Raw genomic sequence first — 16,555 nt, forward strand, 5'->3', positions numbered from 1 at the left:
CCACTTTGCAGTTGTTCATTAACACCTACGGGGACTGAGCTGCAGGGGCAGAAGGCGGACTCTCGAAGCAGCTGGAGTGCTTACTGATCATTTGACTTAATAATAATATTGATGAAGAGCTAACGTCCCGCTTGGAGCTTAAACTTACAGCAAAGTAAATGGGGAATAACGTCCACCCTGGTGATGTCAGAGGAGCGGCTCTAAATGTCTAAACCGGTCTTTTCCATTAGTCTTGTTGGCTTTGAAATGGTTGCTTGGAAAACAGGGACCAGGTTGCCTTTAAATCAACTTTGGTGCATCAATATGGCGAGAAAATGGAATCCGTTTGCTACTACTTCGTGAGTAAATGGGGTCAAGTCAGAATTGACTGTGATAAATCGCAGAAAATCGCTAATTTCTTGTCATCTACATGCACAGAAATGATCAGTGCTCATTGTTTATAAGGCGCAGACCTTTTAACTGTTCCTGGATCAGATCTGTGCTTGCATTCCTATTCTGCCCGCTGATCTGAGGTCAATTAAAACTGTGCCGACATTCAAAAAGATTCATAAAATCCTCCACAAACAGTGACGTCGTCACTACAGGACGGCAGTTTAACTGCAAAATGATATAGACCAGGGTTAGGCAACTCCAGGCCTCGAGTGCCGGTGTCCTGCAGGTTTTAGATGTGTCCTTCATCCAACACAGCTGATTCAAATTACGAAAGGTCCACCTCAACATGTCTTTAACTTCTTCAGAGGCCTGGTAATGACCTAATCATGTGATTCAGCTGTGTTGTCTCACGGTGAGGACACTTGCACTCGAGGCCTGGAGTTACCCACCCCTGATATAGACATTGGGCAACCTTGCTTTTATATGAGAATATAACCAGATGGGTCAAGATCTCGATTGCAGAGCAATGTGTTGCTCATCAAACCGACTCAGACTAACTTCAACATGCTGGCATTCTGTCTACATGTATAAATTAAACAGCAAACATGCATTAGTCTAAGGAGCTTGGGAAAAAAAGCGTCTAGATTTCTTTACGTTCCGAGATGCTTCTTCAGTTCTAAGAGCAATGGGTGGGGTGTCCCAGATTTTTTAAGTCCTGTGGGAGTGTCCCAAAGAGGGCCGTGGTCCTCTTACTGTTCTTCTGCCTAATCACACGTGCCAAGGTGCGAAAATGGGTGTGGGTCACAATTAAGTAAACCTAGCCCCACGCTATCATGTGATTTACTAAGCCTGCATTAGAACACTATTGTTCGGTGGCTGGTTGCCTCCCACCAGTTGGCAACCACTGTGAAGTGGTTACCTTCTAGTTGGAAGAAGGTTGCTGTCCTATTTTTATTTGCTAGTGTGACAGAACCCTGGGAAAACAATGCCTTGATTTGTCTCCATGATTCCTGGATGAATGATCACGGAATCTGGTGCCGACATGGCGGTGCCACTGTTTTTTTCCAGCGGCGACACAAATCTGACTTCTTAAAAATGTGTTAGAAATACCTGCAAACAGCATTTCCATTGGTGTCAGTAGTATTTAGTGTATACTGATGATCACAAAATACTGCCATGTGTGCTTTAAGTGCAGCTTTAGAGCTGCCAGCAAAGCTCTGACGTCTTGTTGACTTCTGGACATTTGCTGAATGATACCATCCTGGATTCAGTACTATTCTTTTTAAAACTTTCAAAATGAATGATGGCACGGTCTCTTAAAACTTAATTTATTTATTTAGTACAATTGCTTTGAGTCAATGTGGCAAGTTACATCTGGTGGTAAATTGATATATAATTATTCATACCCATCAACAGATTACAAATGATCTACTGCTCATTTAAAATGATGGAATGGCAACTCATATCTTCTCTCCCTATTTCACCACCATCAGATGCATCCATCAGGCAACTATTCTTTCCCCTGACAGGCGGAAACTGTGATCTTTCATGGTGAGCAAAACTCTCACCAACCGTTACTTCTCTCTGTCCCCATAAATGACCAGTGAAGCAATCGTAAATCACAGCCCAGGAGTAATAACTTGTGCCGCTTTCTTTATAAGGACTTCTGAACCTGTCTCGGTTGACGCATTTACATGCACTTTATGTCAAGCAGCTCTTTTGCTTGAGAGAAGCGGACATCAACAGCATCATACGCTTACAGACAGACTGATGGGCTTTTGTTTCACAATCGACAACAAGTGAAAAGGAAAAAGGGTAAAAAGTGGCACGATTGTGAAAGGGCTGGAGGCTATAAACTTCAAGGATAAATCTTGTTTATGACAACCTCAGTGTTATGTTCCATGTTATTAAACCGCAGTCAAATTTATTGCTGAGATTTAGGGAACACGGCATGATGAAAAAGAAGCAATCAAACCGACAAACAAGGGTTTTGAGGGAAGAAGTGAAAACAAAGATGAGCTGCGAAATTACCCCCGAATTGTATGCAGCAACCCACCATCACTGCTTATCGTCTGTCTTCTGGGTGTAACTATCAACCACAGCTTCTTTAGTTGTGCATGCACTGAGTTTACCTTAATAATGCGGGATTATTACAGGCATTACTGGTCTGTTTTTCCTGTTCTGATTTGGTTGGCACTGTGCAATGTTAGTAGATTAACCAGCAACGATGGCCTCAGCTATGGACATGAGGCCTAGCATTATCCTTTAATCAAAGTGCTAAGAGTCTTCAAAAGAACCGCCCTTCTGCTCGCTGGCGTAAGAGTACTGTAAAGAGTAATGTGCTTTGTTCCTCATCTTTTAAGCTAACGCATGCATCATCTGTCATTTACAAGGCTCCTAACTGTTCCCTGTTGATTAATGTGAATCTCTGGGTGTCTAAAGGAGTTTACCTTCAGCACAGTGGATCCCAGCTCCAGGCCCACCAGGACCGTCCTGTCCACCAACTCCGCAATCCTGGGATCAGCCACCTTCAGGGAGTCCTGCACCAGGTCTGTGACATCCACCTGCCAGTCGGGTCCCAGCATGGTGATAACCTGGTCAGTGCCCTCTGTGGAGGTGGTGTGGAACTGTGTGAGCACCTTGACCAGGGCCCGCTGGTACTGCAGGGTGCAGCCTCGACTCACCCGGCGATCGTCGTCTTCGTCGTCCGCGTCGCTGTCTCTAGTGCTCCTTGGAAAGAGAGGAACAAGTACAGGGTTAAACTAAAGCTGTATCGGACTGAGCAGTAGGGCTAAGAATCCAGAACACGGGACATTAGAGGGGTATAAAGTATGAGCTGAGTATGAGTATTGTCAGTCTGAGTCTTCAAACCTTCCCCACTCTTTATTCAGATCCCCATCATTTGTTACGGCAGAAACAACCGTTTTTCCTGCGGTCACAGATTAAACAAAAAAGTACAAAGAAAAATAACCCACACAATAGAAATCAAGCGGTTCGAATGACACCACAAACAATCACACACAAAAATTACAAATACACTGAATTTGTAAATGGCATGAAAGCAATATTTAAGCCCCTATAGACAATCAATCAAGTGTACCTTCACAGGATTCCCTTTCTAAAAAAGGAAGCTGCAAACTTATTTATCAACGTTCACAGCACACAATTTATTGCTAATTGCACTAAATTCAGATTTTTGCTTTTACGCTTAATATCGTGCCCGTTATTTCTGCCTGAAGGAGACACCGCAGCACATCCAAGGAAGCATTACACATTTAATGATTCATGTCAATTTATTTGGAATTCCACAGGAAACGGTGTTAAAGCCTTACATTACCAAGCTACCAAATTCTGAATTTGCTCAGTTAACCTAGAACAAGTCACGCAACACCAAAGGTAACAAAACTTCTTGCAACTCTTCAGTTTTTGGTATCAGGTTCTTTTCTACTGTGGCTTCTGTGGCAGGACTTCCACATCGCTAAAGAATCAAGAGAACGGAGGGACGACAACATTAACTTTGGACCCTTTTCTGAACATAATGAGCACTTGGATGGAAGTCTGGCTTGGAAAGTCTTAACAGTGGTCCATTTTCATTTTGATGTTTCGAATTGGTTTGATTGTTTTTCAGTGTATTTGTGTCGATATGCTTCAATTTTGAGTTGAATAAATCTTTTTAAAGGAAACTGTTATAATTTCAGGACCATAGACAGCGCACAAGGTTTTCATTTCACTCATTATTGAAGCCTGTTTGAATTATAATGACTCTGTCTGCCATACTGCCTCCGTAATGTCTAACCTATATTTATATGCTTTTTCAATTACAATGAACGAGCTACACCTGCCCTATTAGTTGAATATCATGTCTTAGTTTGAGACCTTGGTTCTTTTGTAAATCACCCTCTCACACACTATTTTGCACGTTTTGTAAATCCAGACCTATCTGTCACTCTAGTGTCACTTTTCAACATGCAGGCTAGTCTGCAGAGTTCAGTCTGTTCTTCCTTGACTTCAGTAATTCAGGTTGAAGTGTCAAAATTTAGGCTAAGGTGGAATATGAGCATCGGTGGTTGTCTGTCTCTACCTGTTAGCCCTGTGACAGATTGGTGGCCTGTGCAGGTTGTGCCCAGCCTCTAACGGCTGCGACTGGCTCCAGACCCTGAACTGAATAAATGAAAGAAGATGGATGGGTGGATGGATGGAGCCTCTTTCACACTGGGAGTAAGAAAGGGCAGAAGTTTAAGGTAGTTGTGGAGTTTGAGAATGTTATGGAAGCCCGGTACCCTTGTTCTGGCCAAATAAGCTGCCAAAAAGATGAAGAGCATCAGAAAAAAAAACCCACGAGACTAAACCATCACCAATCATAACTTGTCACTTCTTCAAACTGAGCATCTGCTCACTGCTAAGTTACGCTCAGTCCTGTGTCATGATGCTATGTCTCAATTTCTGCCTTTTGTTCTTAAGGGGTCTGCTCGTCTCATAATTTGACACAACTCCGATGACAAACTCAGCACCACTCCGTACAAATCCATCACATTATCTGTTCTGACGCAGTGGCGATGAGTAAAAAGTCCTCGGAGCCAGCAGGGAAGGAATGATAAGCACCACGGAGCAGAGTTTTGGACCGATGCCCTTTTTATTTCACAGGAGCCCTGGGCAGTGAGGTTAAGCATGCCAAGTGCATCCCCCACTGAGTGCAATCTGCTCTACAACAAGATGTATGAGTTACCCAACTTCCCACAGCAGGCTTGACAATCTGCCAGTTTACGCTTAAAAAGCACTCCTCTGCTTAATCTTTGCTTCGCCTTAACTATCTGAAGATTTAAGATTCAGGAGAGGCTTTGGCCCGTCAGCCAATGACAAAGTATATAACCTGTCCATTAATTTAAGGAATGGGTTTGATTACCAGGCTAAGCGCTTCTATCCAGAGGTCTCATAAACACTTTGAATCGACTACTTTAACATCAAAATGCATTATATTGTACCGTAACACATCTACCTCAAGACCTGTCCCACTTGCTGGGTGTGATTATTCATTCATCTCAGCGCGCTTCCTCTCCACAGCACATCACTTCAGCACTGGCAGGTTATATGATGTTTAGAAACAAAAGGGCCCCCCATTAGGCTCTCATGGGTCATTGGACATGTCTGCATGAAGTTGTTCATCCAAGCAACTATAACTTCACCTCATGAACTTCTCTTACTTTGATTAAGCTTGGGTCATGGATTTATCACTTTAGTGACTATGGTCGGTTGAATTTATGGCTTTGAAATGAATGAAAATAATAGGCGCTATCACAGTTAATGTGCCCGAGCAGCTATGAATTCTTGTACTTCACAGGTAAAAGCGACAGAGATTTCTGGAGAATGATAACATTAGTATATGTAAAACTATATGTGTACTCTCCAGGGAATTACAAAAACAGTTTAGTTTAAAGCTTAAACTATTACAAACTGCAATAATCTGGTTTCACTGTAGCCATTTCAGACTGAGCCAACTTTGTTCTGATTGGCTGGCACCCTCCTGGCGTGGGCTTGAAATGACCATATTAAGGACATCCTACTCTGACTAACGTCATCCAAGAATAGAAAAAGCGTTTGAAAACAGCTTAAGTTTCTGCCATGTTTTCTATAAGCATCCATCAGTACAACATTAGAACAGTATGTCTACGCTCACCGGCTCATCACGTGCACGTTTTCAAAGGCTTGCTAACGTAAACATCTAATCATCCAAGCATGTTAGAACAACGTCATGCCTTTAGGCATGTAGACATTGTCAAGATGAGCTGTTGAAGTTCCAACTGTGAATCAGAACGGGGAAGAAAGGTGTGCATGATGTGCTGGTCTGAGTATTTCAGAAACTGATAATCTGTGGAGATTTTCTCACCTAACCATCTCTAGGGTTTACTGAGAATAGTTTGACAAACAGAAACTATCCAATGAGAAGCAGTTCTTTGGTCTTCCTGATGTTGGAGGAGATTGGCAGAAGAGGATTTCTGAATACACAACATTACGAACCTTCAAGCAGATGGGCTAAAGAACACAGCAGAAGATTGGAAAAATGTTGTCTGGTCTGACGACTCGATTTCAGCCAAAATCTCACAGACCATTTTAAGCGTCATGAAGAATTATTATAAATAATCGTGAAAAATGTAATTACTCTCTAAATTTACCCAAAACATTTTTAGGACAAGGTTTCATTATCAGTTGATTTCTGCGAACTTCCCAGAAATGGAAGTAGAAATAGAAAAATCCTTTATAAAACATCTTCTGTGGCTCAGAAGGAGCTTTGTGAAGCCTAAGAAAACAAGCACTGAAGATGTTCTCTTCATTAATGACATAGTCAGCAAAGTAAATGGACTTTAAGAGACGGAAGAAGGTGCTAACAAAAGGATGCTAATGGGTTACGAAAAATCCTGTGCTTTTGGAGATCGACTCATACAATCCACACAAGGTCCAAATGTGTCAGCCTTTGCTTTGCCAATTTTAAATATTCCTTTTAGTACTGTCCTTCAAGTCCCCTAAATGTATTAAAAAACAACCTTGTAAAGTTTCAGGAAAGCTAAAATCAAAACAGCACGCTCGATCAAAGCAAAGGTCTTCTGTTTTCTATCACTTTTAAAAGCAACTTCATGCAAAAAGACGCTGAACTGAAAAACTGGAACATAGAAACAATCTCAGTGCATTGGATACTGATGGTGCAGCTTCAGGACATGTAGTTTTCTGCTGCTGTTAGTCAGTAAGCGAGTTAACTCCACAGCAGACACTGAGACTCCACTCTCAGTTACTTATTCATTTAAAGGCAGAGAAAAACCCAATGAGACAATAAAACTTACTCCATCTCTCTCAAGGAGTTTCTCAACTCTTAGGTCAGGTCAGTGAAAGTTTACCTTCCCAAGTCTGTACCTGAAAATAAGGTTGATATTTTTTCCCCCTCAGAAGAATATTGTCTGTTCTTATTAGAGTCACTGATACAATCGTACAAGCTGCAGCTTCGGTGCACACGGGCTGCTCGCCCGATTACACTTTCTTTCCTTTTTTAGAGCATGTTGCTGGATAATGCAGCCAGTGAGCAATTCTGCTGCACTGTGGCAGAGGCCCACTGCAGGCCAAGAGACCTCGCTGTGTGTGAAGGTTCAGAATGTGTCACTTTGCGGAAGCGAAGGACTCTGGGATGGAGAGACTGCAACAGAAAGGAAAATGAGAGTTAAGGAGGCGAGGGAAGGAGTGCAGGGAGGTTTAGAGGTTTGTGTAAAGGAGCGTCAGCAAGAGAAAGAGGAAAATAAGCGATAAGAGTGAGCGATAGTTGGACTGAGAGGAGTTATTGAAAAGACTAATAATAGAGATTATCATCATGATCTGGTCTTACTGTTTGAGATGCCTAACAAGCAACAGTACCGCAGCAAGCCTTTGTAAACACCATCTAATTCATTATGGCAGCATTTTATTATGAATGTAAACAAACAAGACCAAGGTCAGGACAAACAGCCTTCAACCTGATATCCTTTGTTAGCGCTGGCATTAGTCAAGAACAAGATGAGTTCTTGTAAATCCTGTTGATGTCTGTCTAGTCGCTTTCAATAAAGCCTGCTAGTTCTGCTGCAGATAGTTATTGGCACTGGTTTTGTTTTGTTTGTGGCAGGTGTCCAGGTTGCTTTATAGAAAGTCACGGTGATGTTTCAAAGTCTTGTCATTCAAGGTTAAAGCAAATCCCAAGTTTGAAATTTTGGTTTCAAGTCGGAATGCAACTGTGTGGTTTCTTCAATTTAAAACGTGGGAAAAAGCAAATAGCAACATTTCCACGATGACACAGTGTCTTCCTCTTCTTCTCCTCCTCCTTCTTTCAGCTGTGTCCTTTAGGGGTCGCCACAGCAGATAACCTGCCTCCCGATTATCTGTCTTCTATCACACCAACCCTCTGCATGTCCTCCTTCACTACATCCATGAACCTCGTCTGTGGTCTTTCTCTGTTCCATCTGCCTGGCAGCTCCATCTTCAATAACCTTTATCCAATACATTCATTGTCCCTCCTCTGCACATCCAAACCACTTCAACCTTTTCTCTCTAACGTTGTCTCTAAACAGCTCAACCTGAGCTGCCCCTCTAATGTACTCAGGTGACTGAGTACTCTTAAAGATGGTTTGTCACCCCCAATTTGAGGCATTGGTGTGGTCAAAATGCTAAAATCAATCTTGTTTTGCTTTTTTTCAGGGGTTTTTTAGGCTCAAGAGACCAATTTTTGTTAAACTATCAGCTGCGTCTTGCAAAATCATTTAGCAAACTACATCCACAGACTGTATGGATGCAATGCACCAGTGCCTCTTTTCCTCCAGTACCTACTTGGCTCAGCTCCACCTGACTCTACTTGGTTTCAGTCGTTTTCCATTACAGTAGAGTATCACCTCAATGTGGATGGAATCGTTACAGCAAAACAGCCAGAAAGTCCCGTAAAATCATTTGTATGGGACATAAACACAACACAATGTGGCGATGGTGTACCTGATGCTCGCTCAATGGCCTTGTGTCACACTCGCAGTAAAGAAGAGAGACAAAGAAAGGTTGTGGACACTCTGGACACTCATAGTGTTGGTTTTGATGCCATTTCCCTTGTTGCTGGGTTTCAAAAATCGTGCATTTGATTCTCATGAATGAGTCACTTCTATGACTCATCCAGTGACATCACTTCCTGGCCAACTGGTGGGATGCAGTCTGTTTACATCACATTTTTGGCTTGACTCACCTCAGCTGGCCAATTAGGTACTAAAAGTACCTGGTAGCAGGTACTGTCACCAAATGGAAAACCCTAAAAACTAGGGGTGCAACGATATTCGTATCGATATTGAACCGTTCGATACAGTGCTTTCGGTTCGGTACGCATATGTATCGAACAATACAAAATTTGTAATTTATTTTATCAACTTTCCTTCTGACGATGCTGTCTGTGTTGAGCGCTCAGTGAATCTGCGTTCGACTACTCCGCCTAGGGCCGACAGTGCAGCCTAGGCGGAGTAGTCGAACGCAGATTCACTGAGCGCTCAACACAGACAGCATCGTCAGAAGGAAGAGCGCAGGGCAAGCTAGCGAGACAGAAGTTAAGCTCCCCTTACAACATGGACCTCCCCCATGGACCACCCTCATTCAGATCTGGCGTTTGGAATTATTTTGGTTTTCATGTGACGTATGACCCTGAAGGTAAGCGAGTCATGGACTAAAGTAAAACAGTATGTTGGATGTGCCATGCAATGCTCAATTACATGGGTGGGAACTAGTGTGTTAGCGCAGTTAGCTCGTTAACGTGTTGGCCGTCTAGCCCCATGCACGGGGCGATCGGCGGTAGCTCGTTAACGGAGATTTGCCGTGTTGTGGCGTTAAGGTCATTTCAACGAGATTAACCTGAAAGCACTAGTGGGAACACAACGAATATGACTGCACATTTACGCCGACATCATCCTAGTGCAAAGACAAGTGGAAGCAGAAAAAAAACAAGCAAGCATGCTACTAACTTTAGCCGAGTCATTTAGACAGCTGTTTAATATGCTGCTGAGAATATAGCCCAGAAGAAGCGGATAGTATAGCTTTTATTTTGGAAAGAGACATTTCTCTGTAATAAACTCTCTTTTCCAAAGATGAGTGATTCCTCAATCAGATACAGGGCTCGCAATATCGCTAGCCTGACGTCCCGGGGCTAGCGATTTTTCCAGTCGGGGTACCAAAATCTATCTCTGCCCTGCCCGTCGGGCTATTGTAGGAAGGAAAAATATATGTCAATGCTTTTGCATTCTTTCGGAAATGTAGCTGGGTAATTATGTCATTGGCATCGGTGAGCCACTGTCAATATGTGACATATTGAAATCGCGTTTGAATTTGCGCTTGCTTTTTTGCTTTCACTTTGCAATCGCGCGAACTGTGTATAGAGAGCGACAGCACTGATCTGTGAGTGATGATAATTTGTGCACCAATTCCTCTGACATTGTCTTATTAATCGTTAGCTTACTATGCAAACATGACAAGTGAAATCTCCCGCAGCTTAAACATGTGAGAGGTTGATCGCGCAGAGAATCGCTGAGCTTATGTGAGTGCGTGTGTAAAAGCAGCAGGATTTATATTTGACTACGATGACCTGGATGACTGAGAACCTTCACAGACAGATATATATTTTAGTTCTGCTGAGCCAAATAAGACAGGTCAGGGTGAAGAAGTGACAGCCAAAGAAAAGCTTACCACAAAACGGAGAAGTTATGACAAATGAGACTATAAGGCAAAAAGAAAGTGCAGCTTTATGGTTTCATGGACAAAATTATTTCTGTGGCTGCAATATGACGAGCTAAATAACCAGGGCTGCACATAAGTGGTCCGCAGGTGCGCATTCGCTGTCAAAATAAAAAAACACGCACAAGGGTTAGGGTTAAATTTAAAAACTGTACTTTTGAGTTAAAATATATATTTATAATTTTAATAAATGACAAATTAAAAAGGCATGAACATTTTTTTGTATCGAAAAAATATCGAACCGTGACACCAAAGTATCGAACCGAACCGAACTGTGAATTTTGTGTATCGTTGCACCCCTACTAAAAACCTAGTCGAGTAGTGGAAAAAAGGCACAAGAAACCTGCTAATTGCTGAACCGTAACACTAAATTAAAACACAAGAAAAGCCTATACATATCTAGCCATAACAGCACAAACATCGAGAGGTCCACTAGACACAAAACAGTTCCTACACGGCTCTCTTCAAGGGGAAATTAACTAAAGAGACCTCTGGAGCCAGACTGAAGTAGTTATCAGAGGAAATGCAATTTTTGGCACCTCCACGTTGGCTTCATTTCTCTCAAGGCTTAAAATCTCTCGTCTGCATAACCTGATGTTTTCGAAAGAGATGTTTGACATTTAACGTGAGGAATGTCTGAAACCCCCATGCGGCCGTATGTGAGCTTTCCATGTGTACAACGAGATAAACATGGGCCTTTTTTAAGGGGTTTTTAGCAGCTTTTCTAGCTTTAATCCATTATGATTCACAGATAGATGCTTCATAGACACTCTGGGATGATACATGTGAAGTACAGCATCAAGATATGCAAACACGGGCAGATATAGATGCGGTGAAGTAGCATTTCGTTTCAAGGTGTGGGTACCACGTAATTACAGCATATTTCATGATTAAATATTCAGTCATTGCTGCTGGGAGAGCTGATATGGATATGCATCAGACGACAGGAAAAAGCCCAATATGCTCCGTAGCAAACATGAAAAGATGTGTTCAATCTCAACAATAGAAATATGACTGAAAACACAGACTCCTGTGGGGAGGCCATTCTAGTGTGTATTAACAGCTTCAGCAGTCCGTATGTGGCACCATCAAGAAAGATGCAAGCCGCCTTTGTCTGCGGTTTCCTGATGTGGCACAGGACTACAGGAAAAAGTAAAGAATGAAAGTAAATCCAAATGACAGCATGCAAAAAAGGAACAGCGAAATGAATTCCTCTGGCCTAGCTGTGTGGCAATCACAGCAACCGCAAATGGCTCGCAAGGGGTCTTTGATGACTGTTTTTATGAAGTCAGAGGGGAAGTTATATGCATAGAAAATGGGCTGGAAGAATTGTAGAGATGCACGCTTAAGAGAAACCGACTGCTAAAGCCGTAGCCATTTGCTTGAACCAACTATTGCATCTATTGAAATTCACAAAATGTGGGTAACAAAGGCGATAATGGGAGTTACGTCACATAAGATTGCTGGCTCGGTGAGGCGTGCTGGACAAATGGCAAAAACGCCATTGGAACGTAACACACAACACTGATAAAAGCACAAACACAGCATTTGTACTATTATAGACTGGACCTACAACAAAGAAATGAATAAATGGTGCTAAGGGGGGCATTTAAGACACATTTTGCATGTCAAAATAAGATACCTTCCATAGCACATTTGAAATATAAGGCTATGCAAGGTGTTTTTCAAGTCCTCTAAATCATCTGAAATACCTTCATTCTTCAAACAACCCCATAAGCATGCCATTTGTATTCAGCTTTGGTAGAAATGGAATTGGTCTACAGTGATGTACTCCGGCAGCAACAACAGCAGCCACCCGTGCGAGTGTTAATGCTCCCATTAAACATTTGTTGTGAAGTTGTGGGCTCGTTTGCTACTGCTTCTTGCATGATATAAGCGCTGCAATATTGTAAATGAGCCTTGGTTCCTTTACTAGGTCCGCATTCTTCACAGAGGTCTCGATTCCAAAACCCTCAATCTCCAGCTGGTGCCGTGTCAAGCGTCATATTTTTAAGGTTTGCAGGCATCAGTTTAGTTTTTCATAGCCTGCTGGATCCTTTCTGCTGACACAATTTTTGATAACACTGACACAAGGGCAATTGGCCTGAACACCCTACAATTCTTGATTGAGTGCAGGTGACCATATCACAGTACTTTAGTCACAGGTATTTGGAGGAAAAGTACACAGGTGTGAAGGAGTTTCTTGGAAATATAATAACAACTGTTTAACTCTAACCATCATTTTGGGCCATGAGTAGAAGCCCAAATGACTCCCACAGACTGTCCAAAAACATCATTATCTACCTGGAAGTACAAGAAATATTTGGAGCAAAAAATGTTTCTGTGTTCTTAACTCAAAGACAAATTAAGCCTTTGTCTCGGACCTGTTGTGAAAAATGGGTTCAGATGGGTCTGACACATACATGACAAACCTTAGTGGATCAATTTGTAAGGTACACGTCTGCTGTGTAACTGAGCCAGAGCACCTAATTGGGCCAAAACAGGCAACTACCCGTAAAATAACAGCATAACAGAAATGGAGGCTGGACAGCTTTTTAGTTTCTAATGTGTGAGACTGCAGGGTACTGTGGAGCAGGGAAATTATTTTACTGCTATTGTTAAATAATCATCATTATTACCATTGCATTAATAATATAATCTGCAGTATGATCATTGCTTTAACAATATAACAGATAGCTTTAAGATGGCCTTAAGATGTTTATGATGATGTTAATTTTGTATTTCAGATGCAGTTATAACTATTGTGTACACAATGCATATCTGTGCTTATTTGAGTTGATGTTCAGGTTCTTTAAAGGTCTTAAGCTTCACTGACGTGACTGTTCAGGTGATACATGCTGAGGGAAAACTAGAACATAGAAGGAATTGCAATACATGCTTACAAAACACTTATATATCAGGTCATTTCATATTAAGGTTTTAGTAGAGGTTCTTGGTTAAAACATTTATTTAGTAGAAGACATACACATAGTCTCAGTGAGCCTCTGTCCTGGTGAAAGGTCAGAAGTGCAACAGGTGAATTGAGAAAGAGCATTTGAGGACGAGACACAGACAGTTAGTAGGTGAAGAGGTGACACAGAGAGCATGTGAGGTCGTGACACACACACATGAGTTAGATTTATTTAGAGGAGAGAGAGATTAGTCATGTCTGGATTGGAACTGCGAAAGTGTCTCGGTAAAAGAGGAACCGTCCTTGTCGTCTCGGCAAGAAAGAGGAACAATTCACTTTAAGACAAGAACGGAAAGTACCAGCCATGAAAATAGAAGATGATCTTCTGGGTTAAAAGTCATTGTGGTGTTGATCTGATCTATGTATAAAATGTATCTGTGACGCATGAAGGGGCGTCAGTAAATCAAACCCTGATGCTATAAAATATCTGTTCATGCTTTGATTAAGTTGAAGATCACTTGCTGTCTGCGCACAGAGTGTTCTTCCCACACGTGTGTAGTCATTAAAATCATTGTTTGACCAAGAGCTTCTGGACCAAGGGTGGTTTGTACTCTCCCCTCCTCAATTTTGAACCTTAACAGTACCATGCACTTTGGATAATGAGTCTTCATGTAATCATGTACAAAAATAAGATATTTTCAAAATAGATTTTTCTCCACTGAATATTTTCCTGCTCTATTCTTTTTTTTTTTTCCATAGGGTTTAGTTTAGAACAGAAAAGACAGCAACGAGGTGTTAAATTACTCCCTTCAAACATACTATTATATGTAACGTTCAATTCTTCACAGCTTGCGTCAATGCAGAAAAAACTTTAAACCAAAGGAAAACTGCTGTTATCCACATCTTAGATCTTATTTTTGTGGACACCATTATACATTTTCCAGACTCTTTGTACTGTAAACGCTCATAGCAATTAAACAGATTAAGTACAAGTTAATCTATTTAACCTAATCCATTTAATTAAACGTCCATACTATAGATTGCACTAGCCGCTGTAGCACTCAGATCTGGCACATCAGAGAAATTGTGGTTTTGCAGTAGCAAATTATAGACGTTAACATGCATTTATTCTCGTGCTTACCCTGTCTTACTGAGTTGTGGTGTTTTTGTTCCATTATGTTCACAGTTCAGTTGAGCAGTTTGTGTTTAATTTACCTTCACGTGAAAGAGCATGAGCGGTGGTGGCTGCTGTTGTAGTATAAAGAGTGCAGTGAAAGTTTCAGCTGTAATGTTTATGCATCATGACATAATAAAAAAAATCCTCTGGTCCTTAGCAGGTCTTTAAATGATTTAGATAAACTTCACATCATATTTTGTTGTGCCACTACCATCACCCTTACAGCTTCTATAGGAATTAAAATTTGAAGTAACAGCTTGATTAGCTGTTGTTTCAGCAAGTGAAAGCACCTCAAAGTTTGTGCACTTTGGTCTTGAGGATTCAGATGTGTGTTAAACACTATCCCACAACTTCCCAAGAGTGGCTCCCAGAAACCTTACCCCAAGGTTAGACCATGCAATCAGACTCTACAGGCCTCATTCAGCATGTTAAATTTTAAAGTTTTAAACGGTAAAATTAGAAAAAGACCGAACAAGCATGATTTCTATCATGTCCTAAAATGACACTTTCTTTTTTTTTATACAACTATACAGAAGAAACAACAATGTGCTTCTCATTGGAAAAGAGCAAAATCTTTGAAGCCTGTCTGGCTGAAGTTTCATAAAGGGAACGACAAAACCCTGAAATACACTCGTCACGGCTATGATTTGTTCTGGGTCTGCAGTGGCGGCAGGAGATGATCGCATCCATTCAAAACAGAGGTTGAGTCTCCACCAGATGTACCACAACACATCCCAGAAGTGGATCTCTGTGCACCTTAAAATAGCAACGGGTCTAATTTTCACAAAAGCTGCACAGAGCAGGTAAAGAAGGCCCTTTTCAAAGCACACTCTACTTCTGATATGCTACCGGTGTAATTTGAAACCACACAAAGGATGCAGGAAAAATGGATGAATATGTTCTTTTGACCTACCAATTATAAAAGGATGGATTTGTGTGAATAGTGGGAACACTGTAAAATTGCTATAATGACACAACACAGCAAAATATAAACACACAGATACGTTCTAAACAACCAAAACATGTGTGAGCAACAATATAGAGCGTACAAAGAAACTATTCCTATCTATTGAATACTGTGATGTTATCGTAGAGAACTGTGATGTCTCCAACATTGCATGTTATCTGTTTTAGGGTGGACTTGAGGCTCACCTGCGGTCGGGCAGAATGGGGACCCTCCAGCCTTTGATGAAGCTCAGATTGTTGTCAGAAAGTTCAACCTGCAGGGGAAGTTTGGGAACCCAGACGGTCAGCTCCAGCGGCGCGCTCAGGTGCTCATAGCTGAAGATGACCCTGGCATTCATGGAGCCCCGTGTCTCCTTCCCATTGACGAACACGTAGTCACAATTCATGGACACCTGGGACAGATCACGGTCAGAAGTCAGAGACTATCTATATGTTAATGGTCACGTCGGTGGCAGAGAGTCTAAGCGATGTGTGATGATAAACAGCTCGGTATGGATGAAGGTGTCACTACCACAATTCATACTTGAGCATTTCAAGGTTGATGCCTCCAGCAGAGCAAATACACAGCTGTGCATTTGACTGTGATGTGAAAGTTCATCTCACATCTTTGCTTTCATTTTTCTCAAACTGTTTTGTCCAAGCAAAATGACAAGAAAAACAGGTTTGACTTGCGGTATACACACAGTTTTAACTTTGAGGATTTGATTTAAAGATACCTTTCACTGCTTATAACCTTTAACCTAATACCATGAGTAGATAAAATTGTTTCAGGAGATCTTTGGAGGAAATGACAGGCTTAACAGTCAATTTCCAGATGATGGATTTTCAGGATTATCCAGGAACTGCCTTATATTAAAGAAATA

At 41.6% G+C, this 16,555-nt stretch overlaps 1 protein-coding gene across 1 annotated transcript in view; it reads right to left on the reverse strand.

Annotated features, from left to right (window-relative positions):
• Positions 1–16,555, reverse strand: part of tmem132e (transmembrane protein 132E) — a 425,465-nt gene that overhangs the window by 19,313 nt on the left and 389,597 nt on the right. Inside the window, exons 6-7 of the mRNA XM_085364711.1 lie at positions 15,879–16,084; positions 2,823–3,102 (exon numbers count right to left, since the gene is read on the reverse strand). Coding sequence (XP_085220837.1) covers positions 2,823–3,102; positions 15,879–16,084 — 486 coding nt within the window. The remainder of the gene's footprint in view (positions 1–2,822; positions 3,103–15,878; positions 16,085–16,555) is intronic.

The sequence above is a fragment of the Diplotaxodon limnothrissa genome, linkage group LG10, assembly GCF_057381915.1.
Source record: "Diplotaxodon limnothrissa isolate DT_005_m linkage group LG10, D_limnothrissa_male_GT1.1, whole genome shotgun sequence".
In the NCBI taxonomy this organism is placed as follows: Eukaryota; Metazoa; Chordata; class Actinopteri; order Cichliformes; family Cichlidae; genus Diplotaxodon; species Diplotaxodon limnothrissa.